At 37.2% G+C, this 21,635-nt stretch overlaps 1 protein-coding gene and 1 pseudogene across 1 annotated transcript; one reads left to right on the forward strand and one right to left on the reverse strand.

Moving 5' to 3' along the window:
- Positions 1 to 529: 529 nt before the first annotated feature.
- LOC139887757 (uncharacterized) lies at positions 530 to 14,489 on the forward strand (annotated as a pseudogene).
- Positions 14,490 to 16,656: 2,167 nt separating this feature from the next.
- LOC139890689 (glycosyltransferase BC10-like) lies at positions 16,657 to 21,359 on the reverse strand. Its single transcript, XM_071873597.1, has 11 exons — positions 21,161 to 21,359; positions 19,539 to 19,957; positions 19,338 to 19,436; positions 18,966 to 19,066; positions 18,736 to 18,807; positions 18,357 to 18,447; positions 18,193 to 18,273; positions 18,017 to 18,076; positions 17,784 to 17,906; positions 17,205 to 17,243; positions 16,657 to 17,083 (listed from the first exon to the last, which is right to left on the reverse strand). The coding sequence occupies exons 2-11, from the start codon at positions 19,884 to 19,886 to the stop codon at positions 16,955 to 16,957; spliced, it is 1,143 nt and encodes a 380-aa protein (XP_071729698.1). The 5' UTR covers positions 19,887 to 19,957; positions 21,161 to 21,359; the 3' UTR covers positions 16,657 to 16,954.
- Positions 21,360 to 21,635: the final 276 nt, after the last annotated feature.

The raw sequence follows: 21,635 nt of genomic DNA on the forward strand, positions 1-21,635 counted from the left end.
GAAAGTTTAATTAAAGCGTACAAACGGAACAACACTGATAAAGATGGTAAATTTCGTGGCAACACAGAAGAAAAATATGTAAGTAAATACCTTATAATTTACTAGAACGTTAATTTTTTATATAAGTCAAAACATACTAAAAGTGTTCGTATTATAACTTGGATTATTCTCGTGTTTTAAATATGTAGGATGAAATGGTTGAACTTCTAAATGAGCAAGTTGGTGTAGAAAACCCGATGACCGAACTACAAATCATGAACAAGGTATTGGGGTCACGCCCTGGATGGGAGCGTGGTATCGGTCTACGCATTTCTGGGTCCCGCAGGTCAGTTGATAGCTCAAGTTCAACTTCAAGTCAACGTTTTTACACCGAGGATGAATTTAATTCAAAGTGGCAATTGGAACGTGAGAAAATGAAAGCCGAGCTAAAACAAAGTTTGATTCCGGAAGTGAAGTCCGATTTAACAAAAGAGTTTAAAAAATCCATGAAAGATGCCATTAAAGATTCGGTGAAAGTTACATAAAAAAGATGTTATCGGGATCGGGAAGTACAAGCGGAGAGCCCGGGAGCGGAGAGCCCAAGAAAAAGAAGAAAAAAGCAAAGGGCGGTAAAGGAAAAGAACCGGAATTTACTTTGAGAGACGAACCGTCGGATGATTCGGATGATGGTCCGGGAGATGGTACGGAAGATGATGATATTGGAGAAAATTATGAGGATGATAACGCATGGATGGAACAATATTGATACTTTAGAACTTTAAAACGTTAAAACTTTAATATCTGTAATTCGTATAATTGTTCACTTTCGTAAACGTTTATTGTTCTTTATATATTGTTGTTCGTGTTTATTGTTGTTTTGGAGTTATAAACGTTGTTATAGGTGCTATTAAATTGTATGAAACAGGTTTCGGAAAAACGCCCAGAAAATCGGGCGGGATGCTCTAAATACAACAGAATTCTGTCAAAACCATCAGGTACTTTTTGCGGCGATAGTCGTCGCAAAAAATAGCAGCAGGTACTGACACTGATTTTGCCGGTAGTCGCCGCAAATAAGTCGCCGCAAAAAAGAATATATATTTTCTTTTCTTTTTTCTTATTAAATAGTGGGCCCCATTTTTGTCCGCCGCAAAAAAACGACGCAAAAGATTTTAGACAGCGAACTTACGGTGACGACCTTATAAGCGGCGAAGGGTTGCCGCCAAAACTTTTTTGCGGCGAGGAACCCCATTTATTGCGGCGATTTTCATCGCCACAAAAAATGTTATTTCTAGTAGTGGATGCGTATTGTTTTCTTGGAGAGTTTCATGATTATACAATATTTGTTTACATTTTGATCTTTTAGTTGAGGTTAAAGGGTGGTTGCACCTTATATACTGATATTTTTACCCATTGTTCAGTTTCAATTAAAGTTCGTTTTCAATTCGTTGTACATCGCTTCTATATTTTTGAAACTGTATAGCTATAATAAAAACATTTTGAGGTGTTTTTTTGGGTTAAGGAAAACACGTTGAGTGTTGAGGTTAACATTGTAATGTGCATAAAAGTGTAAATAGGTTCCAGTTAATATCTTTTGCCTTTTACTGTAATTTTTTAAGATCATGTGGACTAGAGGCGGTCAATCCAACCCATTATAGATGGATTGACTCAATTTGTGTATATATCTCTAAAAGGTTGAACGAGTAAATTAAAGTTAAATAAGCTTAGAAAAATTTGTTTAACAGTTTGAAAGTCGTCTGAAGTGTATTTCTAATGCAGAAAACCTCCCAAGTTCTTTAGTACAGAAGATAGATCCCAAGGGAAAAAAGTGTTTTATTATTTAAATAATGTTATTTTTGATAGAACTGTTCGGGTCAAACTTTATCCGTATTCCGTCTGGACCTGAACCAGTTACCCTACGTGCGTGACCCCCCATTTTGCCACCATTTACCATTTTCAATGGAAGTTCTGTCCTCTACAACACCATTCACACATATTGCCAAGGCGGTGGGGTTTTTACATAAGATGAAAAAAGAAGGCGTTAAGCCGAATTTGATAACTCATACAGCGATCATTTTGGGATATTGTAAGAAAGGTAAGTTACAACTTGTAGCGATCCGACAAAATCGTCATTGACGGCGCCGTCTACTTAGGTCCCGTTACTTGGTCATAAGTCTTTAAAACAACATTTGACCAAAAGATATGTCGCATTCATTTCAAATGTAAAGATTGTTCAAAGTTTACAAGAATAGTTCCACCACAAGTTACGATACAAAGTTTTAAGTACAAATGAAACTTATGCGACACAATTTAAAAGTAGCCAAAAGACGCTCCATGTATGCATATATACTCGACACCCAATGCAAGTATCAAAATAATGAGCGGAAGCATGTATCATGTATCGTTCAAGGACGTGAAAAAAACATAGAAATCTGTCAACGAAAACGTTGGTGAAATCATAGGTTTAAGTAAGTAAGTACAAGTGAACCACAAGATTTGCAACCATGAGATAATAGTAATACATTCCAAAAGTTTGTTTCACGAGCACCCAATTATCAATGCTTAACATTCCTTTCATAGAACCCCATCACAATAGTGTTAGAACATACACTGTTTCTCGAAAATACATTTCATTCGTAAACGGTAGCGAACCGTTTGAATGAGGATTTGTCAAACCCATATGGCCATATAACATAAGTTCTCGCTTACACCCGGCAAGTGTAACTAATGATAATCGAATTGAGGATTTTTGTTCAAACTCGTATGTAGAATGTTTGTTTTCCTGTACTTGTGTTCACTTAGTAAAAAGAAACGTTTATGTTTTTCTCATCCCAAATGTAAGTGCAAAAGAGTAAAAGTGGGACTATGATCTCACCTTGAGTGCACGTAGGAAAAGTACTTCACAAAATAACGTGTGCGAAGGATAGTGCTAGTCTTGACCTAAACAAATAGGTCGTATCAATAACGGTAAACACGATAGGTCAAAGATGTTCAATTAGTCCTATGGCTCGTTACGACTCGATTATGTAGCATGTGAAATCAAATTGTCAAGTTTCATGCAAGATACAAGTATATAAACAAGTTAGGAAGGTTGCATAATCATTTGGTTAAGTTTGACAAAAGGTCAAACTTTGGTCGGTCAAAGTCAACGAAAAAGTCAACACGTTCGGGTCGGGTCCCGAACTATTTTTCTGAGGTTTTTAATCATGTATGAGCATGTTAGAACAAGTTACATGTGAATCGGAGGTGCGTAGCATAGCAAACATTATTCGAAAATTGACAAAGTTGGACAGACCACTTTGGCGCGCCGCGCGGGTATATGGCGCGCCGCGCCATTACCTGTGCAGAGAATTCTGGCAGTTTTTAAGTTTTATGCACGAACCTAACTTCAAACAATCACCATTTATGATCCGCAAACAATCAAGACAAGTATCTTATACCGTTGGGAAGGTAATTTGACGAGGTAAACAACTAAACACATTTCATCAATCAATCTACCTATTACAACAACCAAAACCGCATCTAATGCTTAACATTAACCGCATACAAGTTCATAAATGCAATTCAATGATTCGGGCAACCAATTTACATGAATGATATGCCGTTTCGAAGGTAATCAAGCATACAATCCAACTAAACACTTACCAATAATAATCCATGGCATTCAATGCATCAAAAGTCCATTTCAAGTTCATCAAACCCTAACCCAAATTCACCAAAATCAATAATCAAGTTCATGAAGTTTTCTAAGGCAACCTACACATCAAATTGAAGCTAGTGATACTAGGAACACAATTAGAACATGAACTTTTAACATCTAACAACATATGATCATCCAAAATTCAAGAACAACACACCAAAATTCAAGTTCATGCTAGTTACACTAAAACAACGAGATCGAGCATATAAATTACACACACGACATCACAATGAGCCATAGACACTAACTAACACCATTTCAAGTCAAAAACACGAATTTAGAGAAATCTAGAGTTTTAGAAATGTTACCCAAACGAGATGAAGTTGGTACCAAAATGAAGAGGATGAAGAGAGGATTACGAATATGTAATTTATTTTGTTGTAAGCCTCCTAGATCGGATTTAGATGATGATTGAATGAATTTGGTAATGGTGTGTGTGTTCTTGCTAGAGAGAAAGAGAGAGAGAGATGGAGATGATAATGAATGAGTGAAAGGGGTTTGACCCTTTGACCTAGTCAAGGGTTTGATCCCTTGTCAAGTTTAGTCCCTCAACTTTCGTTTTGGTGCGTGAATTACCTAAACGAGATAATTTAAAACGCGTATCAACGGGAGATGTTATAAACATATAACGGACTTTATATTAGTATAACGGAAAAGTAAATGGAAAAAGGCGGGATGTTACATTACCTACTCCTTAAAAGAAATTTCGTCCCGAAATTTAAGTAGGCGTAGTAGTCGTTGTTTCTTCCTCGAGATCTTGCGTTTCCGAATTCACGAATAGATGAGGATACTTCCTTTGCATTTGATCTTGTCTTTCCCAAGTAAACTCGGGTCCCCTTTTGGCGTTCCAACGGACTTTAACAATCGGGATTCGGCTTTGTTTCAATGTCTTGACGGAGGTGTCCACAATTTCAACCGGTTCCTCCACAAAATGAAGTTTGTCATCAATAGTAAGTTCCTCTAGAGGAATGACGATATCGGGTTTGGCAAGACACTTTTTCAAGTTAGATACATGGAAGGTAGGATGAACGGAGTTCAATTGAGGAGGAAGATCTAAACGATACGCAACGGTTCCAATACGCTCCAAGATTTCGAAAGGACCAATATACCTTGGATTCAGCTTCCCGCGTTTCCCAAAACGGATTACACCTTTCCAAGGCGCGACTTTTAACATTACTCGGTCACCGACTTGAAATTCAAGATCGTTGCGTCGTTTGTTGGTATAGCTCTTTTGACGACTTCGGGCCGTCCTAAGCCTATCTCGGATTTGAACGATTTTCTCGGTGGTTTCGTGAATGAGTTCGGGTCCGGTGATTTGTACGTCGCCTACTTCGGCCCAACAAAGAGGTGAACGACATTTTCGGCCATATAGCGCTTCAAAAGGTGCGGCTTTAATACTCGCGTGATAACTATTGTTGTAAGAGAACTCGGCGAGAGGTAAGTGCTTGTCCCAAGCTTTTCCGAAATCAACCACGCAAGCTCGTAACATGTCCTCTAAGGTTTGAATTGTACGTTCGCTTTGTCCATCGGTTTGAGGATGATATGCGGTGCTCATGTCTAAACGCGTTCCCAACGCTTCTTGCAATGTACGCCAAAATCTAGAAACGAAACGGCCATCTCGGTCGGAGATAATCGATAAAGGTACACCGTGTCGGGCTACGATCTCCTTAATGTAAAGTTGTGCAAGTTTCTCCATTTTGTCCGTTTCTTTCATGGCCAGGAAGTGTGCGGATTTGGTGAGACGGTCAACAATAACCCAAATGGTATCATAACCGCCCGTCGTTTTTGGTAGTTTGGTGATAAAATCCATCGTTATTCTTTCCCACTTCCATTGCGGGATCTCGGGTTGTTGAAGTAGTCCGGACGGTCTTTGGTGTTCGGCATTGACTTTGGAACATGTCAAACACTTGGAAACATAAGTAGCTACGTCCCTTTTGATGTTCGGCCACCAATATAGCTGTTTAAGGTCGTGGTACATCTTATTGGCACCGGGGTGAATCGAGTATCGTGACTTATGGGCTTCGTCTAAAAAAAGGCTTCGTAGGTCCCCATAACTAGGCACCCAAATCCTTCCGGCGTAATATCGGAGTCCGGTCTCCCAAATTTCGAATCGAGAGACGAGAATGTTCAAGAGCTCGTGTGAAAGGTTTTCATCCTTGAGAGCCTCATCTTGGGCTACCCGAATTTGGCTATTAAGGTTCGTGTGAATGGTGATGTTTAAGGCACGGACACGAAGAGGCACCGCTCTTTCTTTTCGACTTAAGGCATCGGCTACTACATTTGCCTTCCCGAGATGGTAACGAAGCTCGCAATCGTAATCGTTTAAGGTTTCAATCCACCTACGTTGTCTCATGTTTAGTTGCTTTTGATCGAAAATGTGTTGGAGACTTTTGTGGTCGGTGAAGATAGTACTCTTGGTTCCATAAAGATAGTGTCTCCACATTTTAAGTGCGAAGACAACGGCTCCAAGTTCGAGATCATGAGTCGTGTAATTCCGTTCATGAATTTTTAGTTGTCGAGAGGCATCAGCAATGACTTTCTTCCGTTGCATCAATACACATCCAAAACCATGTTTCGAGGCATCGCAATATACAACAAAATCATCATTGCCTTCGGGAAGTGACAAGATAGGAGCGGTGGTTAGCTTTGTCTTCAAGATTTGAAACGCGGATTCTTGCTCGGTCGCCCAAATGAATTTCTTTCCCTTGTGAGTTAAAGCGGTTAGAGGACGAGCAACCAAAGAAAAATCCTTGATGAATCTACGGTAGTATCCGGCGAGACCCAAGAATTGACGAATGTGAGTAGGAGTAGTAGGAGTCTCCCATTTGCTAATGGCTTCGATTTTCGTTGGATCGACTTTAATACCTTGGTCACTTACAACATGACCAAGAAATTGAACTTCCTTTAACCAAAATTCACACTTGGAGAATTTGGCATAGAGTTGTTCTTGTCTTAAAAGTTCAAGCGCAAGTCGGAGGTGTTCCTCGTGTTCTTCTTCGCTTTTTGAATAGACTAAAATATCATCGATGAACACGATAACGAATTTGTCAAGATACGGTTTGCACACGCGGTTCATAAGATCCATGAACACCGCCGGTGCGTTGGTGAGACCAAATGGCATTACAAGAAATTCATAACTACCATAACGAGTTCGGAAAGCGGTTTTGGAGACATCTTCCCCCTTAACCCTTAATTGATGATAACCCGAGCGGAGATCGATTTTCGAATATACACAAGACCCTTGTAGTTGATCAAAGAGGTCATCGATGCGAGGAAGAGGATATCGGTTCTTAACCATCAATTTATTTAGTTCACGATAATCAATGCACATTCGTAGGGATCCGTCTTTCTTTTTAACAAACAAAATCGGAGCGCCCCAAGGTGAATGGCTAGGTTGGATAAAACCATGATCAAGTAGTTCTTGGATTTGACTTTGCAATTCTTGCATTTTGGATGGAGCGAGTCTATATGGTGCACGTGCTACGGGTGCGGCTCCCGGGATAAGATCGATTTGGAATTCTACCGGTCGATGAGGTGGAAGACCCGGCAATTCGTCGGGAAATACATCGGAAAAGTCACTAACAATTGGCACATCATCGATATGCTTATCATCGGACTCGACTTTCTTAACGTGGGCAAGGATCGCAAAACAACCCTTACGGAGTAGTTTTCTAACTTTAAGGCACGAAACGAGGTTGAGTCTGGTGCAACTCTTATCGCCATAAACAATCAAAGGTTCACCATTCTCGATAGGAATTCGGATTGCGTTAAGATCACAAAGGATGTGAGATTTCGTTTTGACTAACCAATTCATACCGATTATTACATCAAAGCTTCCTAGTTCTATGGGTATCAAGTCAATTTCAAATTCTTTACCCAAAATGTTTATCGTACACCCCCGGTAATATGTGTCGGCACTTAATAGTTTCCCGTTAGCCACTTCAATGGTATAAGTGGTATCTAATGGAAGAGGTGGAGTGCTAAAAGAATGAGTCAAAGTCTTGGATACAAAGCATTTATCGGCACCCGAATCGAATAAGCAAGAGACATAAGAATTGTTGAGAAGAAACGTACCCGTGACTAGTTCAGTGTCATCCCGGGCTTCCTCGGTGTTGATGTTGAAAGCTCGGCCGCGCGTATTGGGGTTATCTTTCTTCTTTGGGCATGCATTTCTATAATGACCCGTTTGGCCACATTCGTAACAAGTGCCCGTCTTTGGTGCATTGGGCCACTTTCGAGCGACGGGAGTGGCACTTTTACAATCGTTGGCCTTATGACCAACTCCTTGGCACCGGTGGCAAATTAACTTACTACATTCGCCAAAGTGATGTTTGTTGCATTTGTTGCAAAGAGGTAGGTTCCCGGCATAACCTTTCTTGCCGTCGGAGGTGTAAGGCTTCTTAGCAAAGTTGTTGTTGCTTGATTGGGAGGGTTCCCACTTTCTTTTGTTGCCGCCCGATTTATCCTCGGCCTTAGGTGCCGGAACTACGATTTCGTCAACCGTTTCTATCAATTTGCGGGCCATGTTCAAAGCTTCTTGATGATTAGTGGGTTTGGATGACATTACTCCGTGTTTGATACTCTTTGGAAGACCATCCATGTAAAGTTCAACCCTTAAAGCTTCGGGGTTCACAAGATTTGGGCACATCAAGGCTAGTTCGGAAAATCGTTGATTGTAAGCCTTGAGATCATTTCCGATCGCCTTTAAAGTTCTTAGCTCTTCTTCGAGCCTTCGGGTTTCTTCACGAGGGAAATATTCGACAATCATCTTTTCCCTCAAGTCGGCCCAAGAGAGGGCGTGAGCTTCATCGGTACCCACCGATTGTACATAAGTATTCCACCATGTAAGAGCGACACCGGCGAAGGTGTGAGTGGAGTATTTGACCTTGTCTTGGTCCCGACAACCGCTTATGCTAAAGACGGCTTCCGTTTGCTCAAACCATCGGGTGAGCACGACCGGTCCCCCGGTTCCATCAAAAGTGTGAGGTTTGCACCCTATGAAAGCTTTATAGGAGCATCCCTCGTTTGAGTTTCCGGCCCCATTGTTGTTGTTGTTGTTGTTGTTGTTGTTGTTGTTGTTGTTGTTGTTGTTGTTGTGGTTGTTATTATTGTTGTTGTTGGATGAGTGACCGGCCATGGCCGCATCTACGGCGGTAGCTATCATCCGTTCGAGAGCTTGTTCGGGAGTTTCATTGCGGCGTACACGACGAGGAGCCATTGTTCCTTCAAGACACAAGAATATCATTGATTAGTATTCTCAATAATACTAACCGTGATATAGAATAAAGATAAAGAGAAGTTTTTCCTCGACTCGCCTTAAATTCTTTATGCCATAATGTCGGAACGTTCATATGAGTCACCGTAATATAATCCCGGAAATTATATTACCCTGATTCATATGTGCATTCGACATTATTCTATAAAGTCAAGGTGGCGTGTTAATCAAATTAAACAACGTGAGATTAAGATGAACTAAGAGTAGATATGAGTAGAAGCGTTCGAGTATAAATGCACAAGTAGTCAAGTAATTCCTACTTCAAGTCTATATGCCGGTTGTAGTCTAGACTCACCAATGTACCCTATGACTCGAGGTTGACACCAATGAACTCTAAATCCCTACAACCAACGCTCTGATACCATCTGTAGCGACCCGACAAAATCGTCATTGACGGCGCCGTCTACTTAGGTCCCGTTATGTGGTCATAAGTCTTTAAAACAACATTTGACCAAAAGATATGTCGCATTCATTTCAAATGTAAAGATTGTTCAAAGTTTACAAGAATAGTTCCACCACAAGTTACGATACAAAGTTTTAAGTACAAATGAAACTTATGCGACACAATTTAAAAGTAGCCAAAAGACGCTCCATGTATGCATATATACTCGACACCCAATGCAAGTATCAAAATAATGAGCGGAAGCATGTATCATGTATCGTTCAAGGACCTGAGAAAAACATAGAAATCTGTCAACGAAAACGTTGGTGAAATCATAGGTTTAAGTAAGTAAGTACAAGTGAACCACAAGATTTGCAACCATGAGATAATAGTAATACATTCCAAAAGTTTGTTTCACGAGCACCCAATTATCAATGCTTAACATTCCTTCCATAGAACCCCATCACAATAGTGTTAGAACATACACTGTTTCTCGAAAATACATTTCATTCGTAAACGGTAGCGAACCGTTTGAATGAGGGTTTGTCAAACCCATATGGCCATATAACATAAGTTCTCGCTTACACCCGGCAAGTGTAACTAATGATAATCGAATTGAGGATTTTTGTTCAAACTCATATGTAGAATGTTTGTTTTCCTGTACTTGTGTTCACTTAGTAAAAAGAAACGTTTATGTTTTTCTCATCCCAAATGTAAGTGCAAAAGAGTAAAAGTGGGACTATGATCTCACCTTGAGTGCACGTACGAAAAGTACTTCACAAAATAACGTGTGCGAAGGATAGTGCTAGTCTTGACCTAAACAAATAGGTCGTATCAATAACGGTAAACACGATAGGTCAAAGATGTTCAATTAGTCCTATGGCTCGTTACGACTCGATTATGTAGCATGTGAAATCAAATTGTCAAGTTTCATGCAAGATACAAGTATATAAACAAGTTAGGAAGGTTGCATAATCATTTGGTTAAGTTTGACAAAAGGTCAAACTTTGGTCGGTCAAAGTCAACGAAAAAGTCAACACGTTCGGGTCGGGTCTCGAACTATTTTTCTGAGGTTTTTAATCATGTATGAGCATGTTAGAACAAGTTACATGTGAATCGGAGGTGCGTAGCATAGCAAACATTATTCGAAAATTGACAAAGTTGGACAGACCACTTTGGCGCGCCGCGCGGGTATATGGCGCGCCGCGCCATTACCTGTGCAGAGAATTCTGGCAGTTTTTAAGTTTTATGCACGAACCTAACTTCAAACAATCACCATTTATGATCCGCAAACAATCAAGACAAGTATCTTATACCGTTGGGAAGGTAATTTGACGAGGTAAACAACTAAACACATTTCATCAATCAATCTACCTATTACAACAACCAAAACCGCATCTAATGCTTAACATTAACCGCATACAAGTTCATAAATGCAATTCAATGATTCGGGCAACCAATTTACATGAATGATATGTCGTTTCGAAGGTAATCAAGCATACAATCCAACTAAACACTTACCAATAATAATCCATGGCATTCAATGCATCAAAAGTCCATTTCAAGTTCATCAAACTCTAACCCAAATTCACCAAAATCAATAATCAAGTTCATGAAGTTTTCTAAGGCAACCTACACATCAAATTGAAGCTAGTGATACTAGGAACACAATTAGAACATGAACTTTTAACATCTAACAACATATGATCATCCAAAATTCAAGAACAACACACCAAAATTCAAGTTCATGCTAGTTACACTAAAACAACGAGATCGAGCATATAAATTACACACACGACATTACAATGAGCCATAGACACTAACTAACACCATTTCAAGTCAAAAACACGAATTTAGAGAAATCTAGAGTTTTAGAAATGTTACCCAAACGAGATGAAGTTGGTACCAAAATGAAGATGATGAAGAGAGGATTACGAATATGTAATTTATTTTGTTGTAAGCCTCCTAGATCGGATTTAGATGATGATTGAATGAATTTGGTAATGGTGTGTGTGTTCTTGCTAGAGAGAAAGAGAGAGAGATGGAGATGATAATGAATGAGTGAAAGGGGTTTGACCCTTTGACCTAGTCAAGGGTTTGATCCCTTGTCAAGTTTAGTCCTTCAACTTTCGTTCTGGTGCGTGAATTACCTAAACGAGATAATTTAAAACGCGTATCAACGGGAGATGTTATAAACATATAACGGACTTTATATTAGTATAACGGAAAAGTAAATGGAAAAAGGAGGGATGTTACACAACTTGTTCAAGCTTTTTGAGAATTTGGGATTCGAAGTAGATGAATTTGTATATGCTACGTTAATTGACGGTTTTTGTAGGATACGTGATTTCGATGGTGTGTTTCGTTTGCTTGATGAAATGAATGAAAATGGTATTCATGCAAGTGTTGTCACATATAACACGATAATTAACGGGTTGTGTAAATATGGGAGGACAAATGAGGCATACGAGATTTCAAAAGGTATAGATTCAGATGTTGTTACATATAGTACATTATTACATGGTTATATTAGAGAAAAAGAAAAGATTCTACAGGGTTGATAATGACGAAAACGAGTCTCGAAGAAGCTGGAATTCGTATGGACGTTGTTATGTGCAACGTGCTTATCAAAGCGTTATTTTTAGTAGGGTCGTTTGAGGATGTATATATACACCGTATATAAAAAAATGCCCGAGATGGGTTTGACTACAAATCACGTTACTTTTTATACTTTGATCGATGGATACTGTAAATTCGGTAGAATTGAGGAGGCACTTCAAATATTCGACGAGTTTAGAATGACATCATCGGGTTCAGTAGCTTGTTACAATTGCATGATCAATGGCTTATGCAACAACAATATGATTGATATGGCAATTCAAGTCTTTATGGAGCTTAGTGCAAGAGGCATGCCTTCGGATCCCGGTATTTACCGAATTTTATTACAATCAATTTTAAGAGTAACAGGACCCGAAGGAATTTTAGATATTGTTTCGAAATTCGAGAAATTGGATCATGGTGTTTTCAATAAATTATGCAATGATGCTCTTTGTTTTTTATGTGATGGAGGTTTTTCTAAATCGGCTATTGATTTGTACACGATTATGAGACGATATGGAATTTCGTTGACCGTAATTTCTTATTATTCACTTTTGAAATCGTTTCCTAATGATCAAAACACGAATGTTAGCACCATATGTTTAAGTGATTTTGTGAAAGAAATTGGGATTTTTGAGCCTAAAGTAAGCAAAATCATTTTACATCATTTGTGTATGAAAGACGTACATATCGCCATCAAATTTCTCAAAACGGATAACGCTAAAACACAAAATCTGTCTTTCCCGATCTCTGTTCTTGAGAAACTAATGCAGAATGGTAGGGCCCACGATGCTTTCAAACTTCTGATGGGATCAAATGAAAGATTACCATCCATGGATGTTGTCGATTACACCGTTATTGTTAACGGTCTTTGTAAAGAAGGACATATTGGAGAAGCTTTAGAGTTATGTACTTTAGCTAAAGATAACGAAGTTAACCTCAACGTCGTTACTTATAATTCACTTATCAATGGATTATGCCAACAAGGATGGTTTGTCGAAGCTTTTAGACTATTTGATTCGTTAGAAAGGATTAATGTGTCCCCTTCAGAAATCACGTACTCTACACTTATTGATGCTTTAAGCAAAGAAGGCTATTTATTAGATGCCAATACTTTTCTAGAAAAAATGGTTTCCAAGGGTTTGAAGCCAAATATTCATGTTTACAACTCGTTAATCAATGGTTATAGTAAGTTTGGAAGGTTAGAAGAAGTGTTGAAATTGGTGGATGATTTACATGTAAATGGTATAAACCTGATGAGTTTACAGTTAGCGTTGTGATTAAAAGTTTTTGTCGAAATGGTAATATTGAAGGGGCTCTTGTGTACTATTTTGATTCTAGGAAAAACGGTTTTTTACCAGATTTAATGGGGGTTTTTTTATTTGATAAAAGGGTTGTATTCAAAGGGAAGAATGGAAGAATCTAGAAGCATTTTAAGGGATATGGTTCAAATTGAAAAATTGTTGATATGTTAAAGAAAGTTGATACAGGGGATGAAGATAAGTCGGTGGACCAGTTTATTGTATCTTTATGTGATCAGGGAAATATTAAAGGAGTTGTTAAGATTCTTGATGAAATAGTGCCTATGTTTTCTCCGGTTGGAAAAAAGGGCGATGAGGGAAAGTTTCGTGTTGTTGGATCTGAGCCGTTGATTTTAAATCGTGAAAATGATGATTTTGAGGCTTATTATGGGCTCCTCGCTTCGCTATGTTCAAGAGGGGAATTAAAGAAAGCGAATAAAGTTGCTTTGCTTCTGATGGAAGATAGTTGACCGAAAAGTCAATTTCGTTATATCTGCAGGTATGTTCTCGATTGTGCCTGTTGACAAAAATGTGTTTCGGGTCAACTCAACCGAGCGATCTTTGTACAAAATTTGACCCAGTGGCGGAAGATTGTGTAACCAAAGGGGTATTCGCCCCACTTGCATTTAACGGGGAAAAAAATGTTACACTAAAAAAATTACCAAAAAATAAGGCTTTTTTTAGTGTTTACCTCTGCTGACAATGAAAAATTTATTAAATTTTTACACCCACCCCATCTCTATCCGGGTTCAAGTTCCGTCATTGATTTGACCCATTACTTTTCATCGTTATGCACTCATGTAATCTCATAAAAATCCTCGCATACAGCCTCTTAAGCAGCCACCTAGGTGTTAATAATCACACATCGCTTTGATTAGTTACAGCCCCTTAATTGACATATGAACTATATATGCATTTGCTTAATCTTTAGGCAATATAAACACTGGAAGATCATCACGCGTAACTTGTTTATAGAACGCTGATTATGATGCTTATCATCAAGTCTTCATAAAATTTGTATTTCTTTTTTTTTTTTTTTTTTTTACCTTCAAAATTATTCCTTCTTCCTGTTTGAGTTTACATATTGTCTATAAATATACATATTTTAGGTCCCCATAGCATAAGTCTTGTTCTTGGTACTTAATTTTTCTGTTTTTTATATTTTAGGTCTAATATCTTGACCAAAGACAACTGGTTGCACCTTGGACGATTTCTAGTAGCAACCTGCGACTCGCACCACAATTAAATCTATCGAGGTAAATTATTTTACCTCACACCTGTCGAGTTTGAATGTCGATCCAATTCATAACCTCATTCACTATATTTAACTTTACATTCAGGTATTTCAGGGAGATGATTTGCATATCATGGTCATCAATGTAATTGGAACACGCAAGACGTTGTGTGACTGCCGCCGTTTTTAATGGAAGTTTTGTCCTCTACAGCACCATGCACACAGATTGCAAATTTGCAACGAATTTGGTTCTGGTAACCCACAAGTTTCTTAAGTATTTGGGTCATCCAGAACAGAAGGCATCTTCATCTTGCTGACCCTTTTAGCACCAATCAAACCGTCCTCTGCAATGCTATAAATAAAAGATTCCTCTTCACCTAAAGCACCATTTGAAGTACCAGCAACAACCTCAGAACTTTTCTTTGCTTTTGAACGCGAACCCGATGAAACCAAATGGGGGTTACCATGATCACGCGAGTAATTCGCGACAAATAAAACAGTTCCAAAGCGGGTCTCTTTTTAAAAAATTGATACTGATAATTTTGCGATATAAGATGGTCCAGACTAATATGAATTGTTATTTTGCAGCTCAAATCCCATTCATAAATTTTCCGATGCATATCATTTTCTTGGAGAGTTTTATGATTATACAATCTTTTTTTACATTTTGATCTTTTAGTTGAGGTCAGCCGCGGAACTGAACTAACTTTAGACAGGGGGTGGCATGTGCCCCTAATGGACCTGCAACTTTTAAGCTTAAAATTTTAGATTAATTTATTTTTGCCCCAGCTTAAAAGCCTAATCTTTTAGATTATTTTATTTTACCCCGGTGTTAATAGATTCCTAGATGGATCCGGCATCCGCCACTGGTTAGAGGTTAAAGGGTGGTTGAACCCAGGGGCGGATCCACTCTACTAACACTGGTAGCACGTGCCACCAGTGGATCTTGGTCGTGAAGGGTAAATAGGTATAGCCATTGGGGTGGTGCAACCGTGACTCGCCGCTACCTGAACTCGAAAATGAAGCAACCGTGGTGCACCCGCAACTCGGATCAGAAGATGTGGGATTATGAAGGAGAATCCATTTTCGAAGAAGCTTTTGGAGTTGCAGGAGTAATATAAAAATGAAAGAGTTCCATGGAAGCTTTTGAAGGTGAGGAGATGAATGAAATTATGGAAGAGACAACACTTCAAGGGCCCACTTGTTTACATCTATCTATATTATACTCCGTAAAACGTTCATATAATACCTCTATTTTTTGTTAAAGCTCCATTTCAGCCCTATGTCTTGTTTCTTATTTTTATTTTGACATACACTACGCAAAACTCAAACATCATACTGTATCTATATTTTAGTTATTCTACCATTAGTTTGATTCTTTTAATTATTACGCTTTCGATTCCAAAATAAATAGTATTTGTTTTTTTTTTTTTTTTTTTTTTTGGACCGCGAATAGTATTTGTATAGTTGTATTTGTATCTGTCCAAAGTAATTATTCAATGGTAAAAAAAAAGTTACTACTCTGTATTAAATAATCGTATCATTAAATTTATCATTTTACCTTAAATTATTTCTATCAATTATGTAGTTATTAAATAAATTCAGTCAAATTCACCATGAATATAAGTGTAAGATTTCGTTCAAGCCATCTTAAATTCAACAAAAAAATCTTAAGAACATTTAAACTGGAACGAGGGGAGTTAGATATTTATGGGCGTAGATCAACAAATTGAATAATATTTTAATATAGTATATTACATCGCTATTGAGATTAATTTTTTCTAATTAGTTTTTCAACCCATCAATAAAAAAATTAGAAGAAAAAGTAAAACCGGCCTTAGTACTACCAGTGACTAAGGATCCTAAATCCGCACCTTATATTTTCTCATCTTCTCTCATTATTTTCTCTACTTTCTTATTATTTTATTTTCAACACTTAGAAATCCAAGTTGAGTTGTTTTTTTTTTCTTTATATAATGCATAAATAATACACATTGCACAAAAAACTCACTAAGAATTAACAAACTTTGTTATTTTTTATCCGTGTGGCAAGCGCTAAAGAGGACCGAGTCCTTTCTCACCCCTAGCTCCTCGGGCACCTCTACCGGGATTCAGAGGTGCTCGAGTTGTTAGAGATGCCTCAGAGGTCCCACCCAAAACACATTCTAATTAAGAGGACAAAAAACCCCATGAAAATACAACTCCTACCATATATTTTCTCTAGTTTTTTCAATCTAAAAAATACAGAAAATTTAGCCATAGCTTCTACTTGAATACTCCAAAATTATATGAAATTAGCATAGATTACTGAACATCTTTCTTTCTCACTATCAACTCAAACTTGACCCAATTGTTCTGGAACTCGATAATGGACCCAAGTTTGAAAGGAGTGACAATGGGCATGGTTTCACAACAATGTGAAAACCATTAGGACCAAATGAGTATAACCGAGCCAAAGAATAAGTAGCAAAATAATCACATATCATAATCAATTTGTCGTGTAACTTGGGAAAAGGTCAATCAAGCTGCCTAAAGTCTCGGGCAAGAATTTTCGTGCGAATAAGTAACATGGCCTGTTTATACCATTCCACATACAAGGCGTAATTGTAGTCACCCTCTGGAAAAGGAAAAAAATAAAGATATTTTTAAACCCAATAATCAAATTCAAAATTTTGTATAATAAACATATAAACATTAAACATAAACAATAAAAGGAAAATGTAAATAACTGAACATACCTTTCGATCACTTGTTTCATGAACGCTTTCAGCGATGGACTGCAGCAGTCACGAAAACAAGATAAAGTAACGACATTATATATAGAAGGGCGTTAGATTCACATAGTTATTAATCTAGGAAGAAATTGGAATGGAACTAAATGTAGCCAACCATGCGTCTGATTCAATGTATTATAATAATTAACTACTATTTAACGATAAATATCTAGAAATTCATTGTATTATACTAATAATTTATAATAAAAAATAAACAATAATATTAATAGTAACACTTGTGATAATACTTATACTCGTAATTTTTATTTTTATATGTTAGGAGTCACTGACAAGGGCAGAAGCCACCCATCCGATCATATCCGGACCACGTGTCAAAAGAAAACCCCATATTAACTGCCCAGAAGACACAATCTAGATAAAACCCCTAGGAGAAAGCCCAAATTAACTGCCCATGAGGCACAATATGAAATAAATGAGTCAAATAAAATATCACGAAAAAATTATACAATAATGATACAAAATACGAATACAAATAAGAATAACTACGCCAAATAATGGTAGTAACATAACAGGGAGTCATACCGAAAGATTTTTGATGAGCTGGTAAGAGATGTCTTTCAGGCCATATGATTTTGGATGCCATTTTCGTTCTGACCAATCAACATGTGTCACCGACCAATTGGCTATTCCGTTAGGATCAAACATCTACATATTATTCAAATATATAAGAATTCATCAGCTTCAATGATTTTAGTAGTGGTTGTTCATAAGTAGCATGTCGATTCCAATAAATATACAATCATGAATTTTCTTACATGGAAAAAGGTTGGCAAATAATGTTCATCGGCATAGCAATTACGCCCATCCATACCAGGCTGTAGTACAAAAAGGATAACACGTCAATCATTAGATTATTTGCGGAGGTAATAATTTGCATAATGAATACAAATCCAACAAACGAACATATACTGAAGAATAGAAAAGTCCTTACCCTACAATAATCTCTGAATTTTGTATAGTAAAGATTATCAGCCATAACTATAATGGCATGTTGCCGCTTCATCGTGAACCACTGCATAAAGTTCAAACATTACAACTTAAGACTAAATTTGAATATTAAATTTGTATTTAGAAAAAGGGATTAAAACAGGAAACCTGAGCACCCTTCCTGAAGAATTTCTTTTCGACTTCTGGTAACATATGGTCCGAGTAACGACCACTGCCATGTGGACCAGGATCCTCAAAGCTGAAAAAGTACAAGAATTTTTTTTATCCGAGGCAAATTAAAAACAACAAACCTATATAAACATGTAGTAATTTCATGCAGTCAAATTAAGAATATGTTCCGAAAAGGAGCTACATTTTGACTTCTTGATGTCATAACTAGAAATTTCCATATGCATTATAAAAATTCATATTTTTGCTAATGCAAACCAAAAGAAAATTATCAATTAACATGTTTGACCGCCAAAATCTAAGCTGCAACTTTTTATTGGAATAGGAGCATAATATTAAAACAAACTGAGGGTACTACCTGTCAATGAAGCTGACGTTTGTGTACATAAGATAGTTGTAGACATAATCAAAATCACGCAACGGTACGCAGCTGAAAAACATTTGATAGCATTATCAGATACATATCAAATATCAACTCGGGAACTATATATAAACATATACATAGAGAGTAGAGGTGGTAAGGCGGGTAAATTGGGTAGAAGATTAAAATGGGTGCATTTTATACAGGTCTTTCAGTGTGCATCTAACCTGTCAGAAAGTAACACAAAATGCTGATTATCAGGGTCTTTCAGTGCATTAGCCAAAAGTCGTTTCTCAGCGTCAACCATTGATATTTTCCCCCAATCTACCTGCACAAAAGAATTAACCAACGATACTGAATGTTAAGTTCATTTAAAGGAATGATTCGTAATCTACAGCTGATCTAGATGGGCGGGTCAAGCGGGTTGTGTAACATGAGAAATAGGTTGTGTTTTTACAACAAAATCAGCAAACATCAAGGTTCTAAGCATTATAGCACTTCAAATTATTCACTTTCTAAATTACATGAAACTCAGCAAACAACTATAACATATACATTAACATCGTTGTTGAAAGTATCACAACTTTATAAGCACGAACCTTATCACTTCGAATTTCTCTATTCTGGAAGAAACGACTAGAATGGACCGGTTTAACTTTGGATGCATGAATATGGATTGAAAATCTACCTTCGTGACCCTGTGACACGTAGATAAGGCATCCGTTATTGAGTTATTTCATCTACATAGATAAAGACAATAGTAGGCCCCACGATACATAAAAAAGTGGACAACTTTATACCTGAAAAAATCTGTCCCATAATCTCTCGAAAGCCAATGATCCCGGGCTCAAGAACATAAAAGCAATCTTGGGATTTTTTGTTTCTATTGGTGGATTATTCAATATATTTTTAATTACTACACGAGAAGCTATTTCCCCATCGCTAAGTTGTCTTTCGGGAGGTGGGAGCCACCTCGAAATGGTTTTACAACTAGAATTTGAAAATATATAGCAGGCGGTAGAGTCTCGAGGAGGATGAAGATACACCACTACCAAAAACAAACACACCAACGAAACTAATATGATAATCCACGTTGGCTTCTTTAATTGGGTGCGGTGGCGAGAAGGAGGCGAATCTTTCATGCCCATTCAGCAGCTGTGAACTGTGTTCGTTTAAAACTATGCATCACACATTTATATCCAAAAGAATTACCTTTAATCTGCGTGCAATAAAATAACATTAGAATTAGAATAATCACTAGCAAACTTCATGTTATTGTGAGGTAGTAAATTCATGCATAAACTCCTTCAACGAAGAAGTATATGCAACGTTTAACAACAACAATAATAAATATACAAATAGAAAAGAGATAGCTACTATAATCACAAAATCAAAATGACAGATGGTTACCAACAAATTATTAAACAAAGATGGAAGTCGAACCTACAAATCTAGATCAATCCCACAAAATCCAACTCCCGAATGCATAACGTAACATGAACAGTTAAACATAGAACCTTTCTTAACATAAAATAGCTAAGTCCCACCACAAAAGCACGTGCCTTTACAAGACTCTGTATTTGTTAGTCTGTTTTAAGGTTTTTCGGGTTGTTAGGGGAGGCTCGTTTATAGATAGTTTTCGTTTAGTTGGTTGTTTTCTAGATGCGAGCTTCCAATTTTCCCCGTTTATTTGTATTCTCTGTTGAGGGCGTTTTCCTTTGGAAAACGACCTCGTTTCTATATGAGTTTTCGTTATTTTTGCCCCAAAAAAAAAAAAAAAACAAAACAAAGAGTAAGTCATTTACATCGTTCCTGTGCTTCCACGTTTTTCCATCATTCGTCCCTAACATCTAAAAGCCAATATAATAGCCCATTTTCTGAAACTATGGCTCACCAAATCACCAATAGTCCAAAAATGGACTGTTAAATAAGTTTTTTTGTGTAACTTTATTCACAGAATGGAGTATAAAAATGGCTTTAAATCAAAACTTTGTACTAAACTGATTAGTTAAACTCAAAATCTATATTGGGTCTTACACTTTACAGAACCATGATGCAAATTTATACCTACTCACATGTATGATTTCAAAATGAAATAAATTATTTCAATTCTAAACCACAAACCCAAGAATAAAAATCAAATCTTTACAACAGACTTGAGTAATTAAACTACAACTTGAATTTGTGATTACCCTTATAAAGTCTGCTATTGATGCCCTACAAGCACATGCCTTTTACACTACACTTACAATCAAATTCATAACATTCTTTTAGTTCTTAGCCACAAGCCCAAAAACAAAAATCAAAACTTTACAGCAAAACTGAAATAAAAATTCAATAAAACAGCAAGTTTGAAAAGTAGATGTTAAAGAATCTTGAATTGAAATAAAGAATAAGAGATTAGGGTAAACAAACGCAGTACCTGATTTTATTTAACCTTGATTAAAAGGTATCACTCAAAAGTGTATTAAGATCTGTAACAGAGTTTACTGTAAGAATAAATAATTGAATCGAGTGGGTGTATAAGTTTTTGTGTTTATGAATAAAGGATTGAAAATCAAAGAATGGAGTGTTCGGTAAATGAGGAAGTCAACAGAGAGTACAGGCACGAGAATATGACTTGATTCCTCAGCAGGCGAATTTATAAAAATCAAAATTGTGGGTTTGCAAAAGAAGTTGGTGAGTTATTAATAGAATTAAGGGCCTAATTTTATTTTGGATAATAATTAAGATTATATAATCATTACCGTCTCACTTCAATCAACTTTGCACACAGTTTAAGAAATCTCACTAACTTCATTCTCCACCAATCAAAAATCTTCTCTCTCCAGAATAACCTCTTCTGACTGGTTGAAACACAAAGTGAACACTTGAAATGGGACGTACCAAAATAGAAA

Source organism: Rutidosis leptorrhynchoides, chromosome 2, assembly GCF_046630445.1.
Source record: "Rutidosis leptorrhynchoides isolate AG116_Rl617_1_P2 chromosome 2, CSIRO_AGI_Rlap_v1, whole genome shotgun sequence".
Lineage (NCBI taxonomy): Eukaryota > Viridiplantae > Streptophyta > Magnoliopsida > Asterales > Asteraceae > Rutidosis > Rutidosis leptorrhynchoides.

What these genes read in the sequence shown, in the direction of transcription:
- LOC139890689 (XM_071873597.1), bottom strand. Translation starts at nt 19,886, where the DNA reads ATGGGCATGAAAGATTCGCCTCCTTCTCGCCACCGCACCCAATTAAAG. An exon ending in TATGGGACAGATTTTTTCAG is followed by an intron (nt 19,437 to 19,538) that starts GTATAAAGTTGT and finishes TACGTGTCACAG; the next exon opens with GGTCACGAAGGTAGATTTTC. An exon ending in ATTTGCCAACCTTTTTCCAT is followed by an intron (nt 17,907 to 18,016) that starts GTAAGAAAATTC and finishes AATAATATGTAG; the next exon opens with ATGTTTGATCCTAACGGAAT.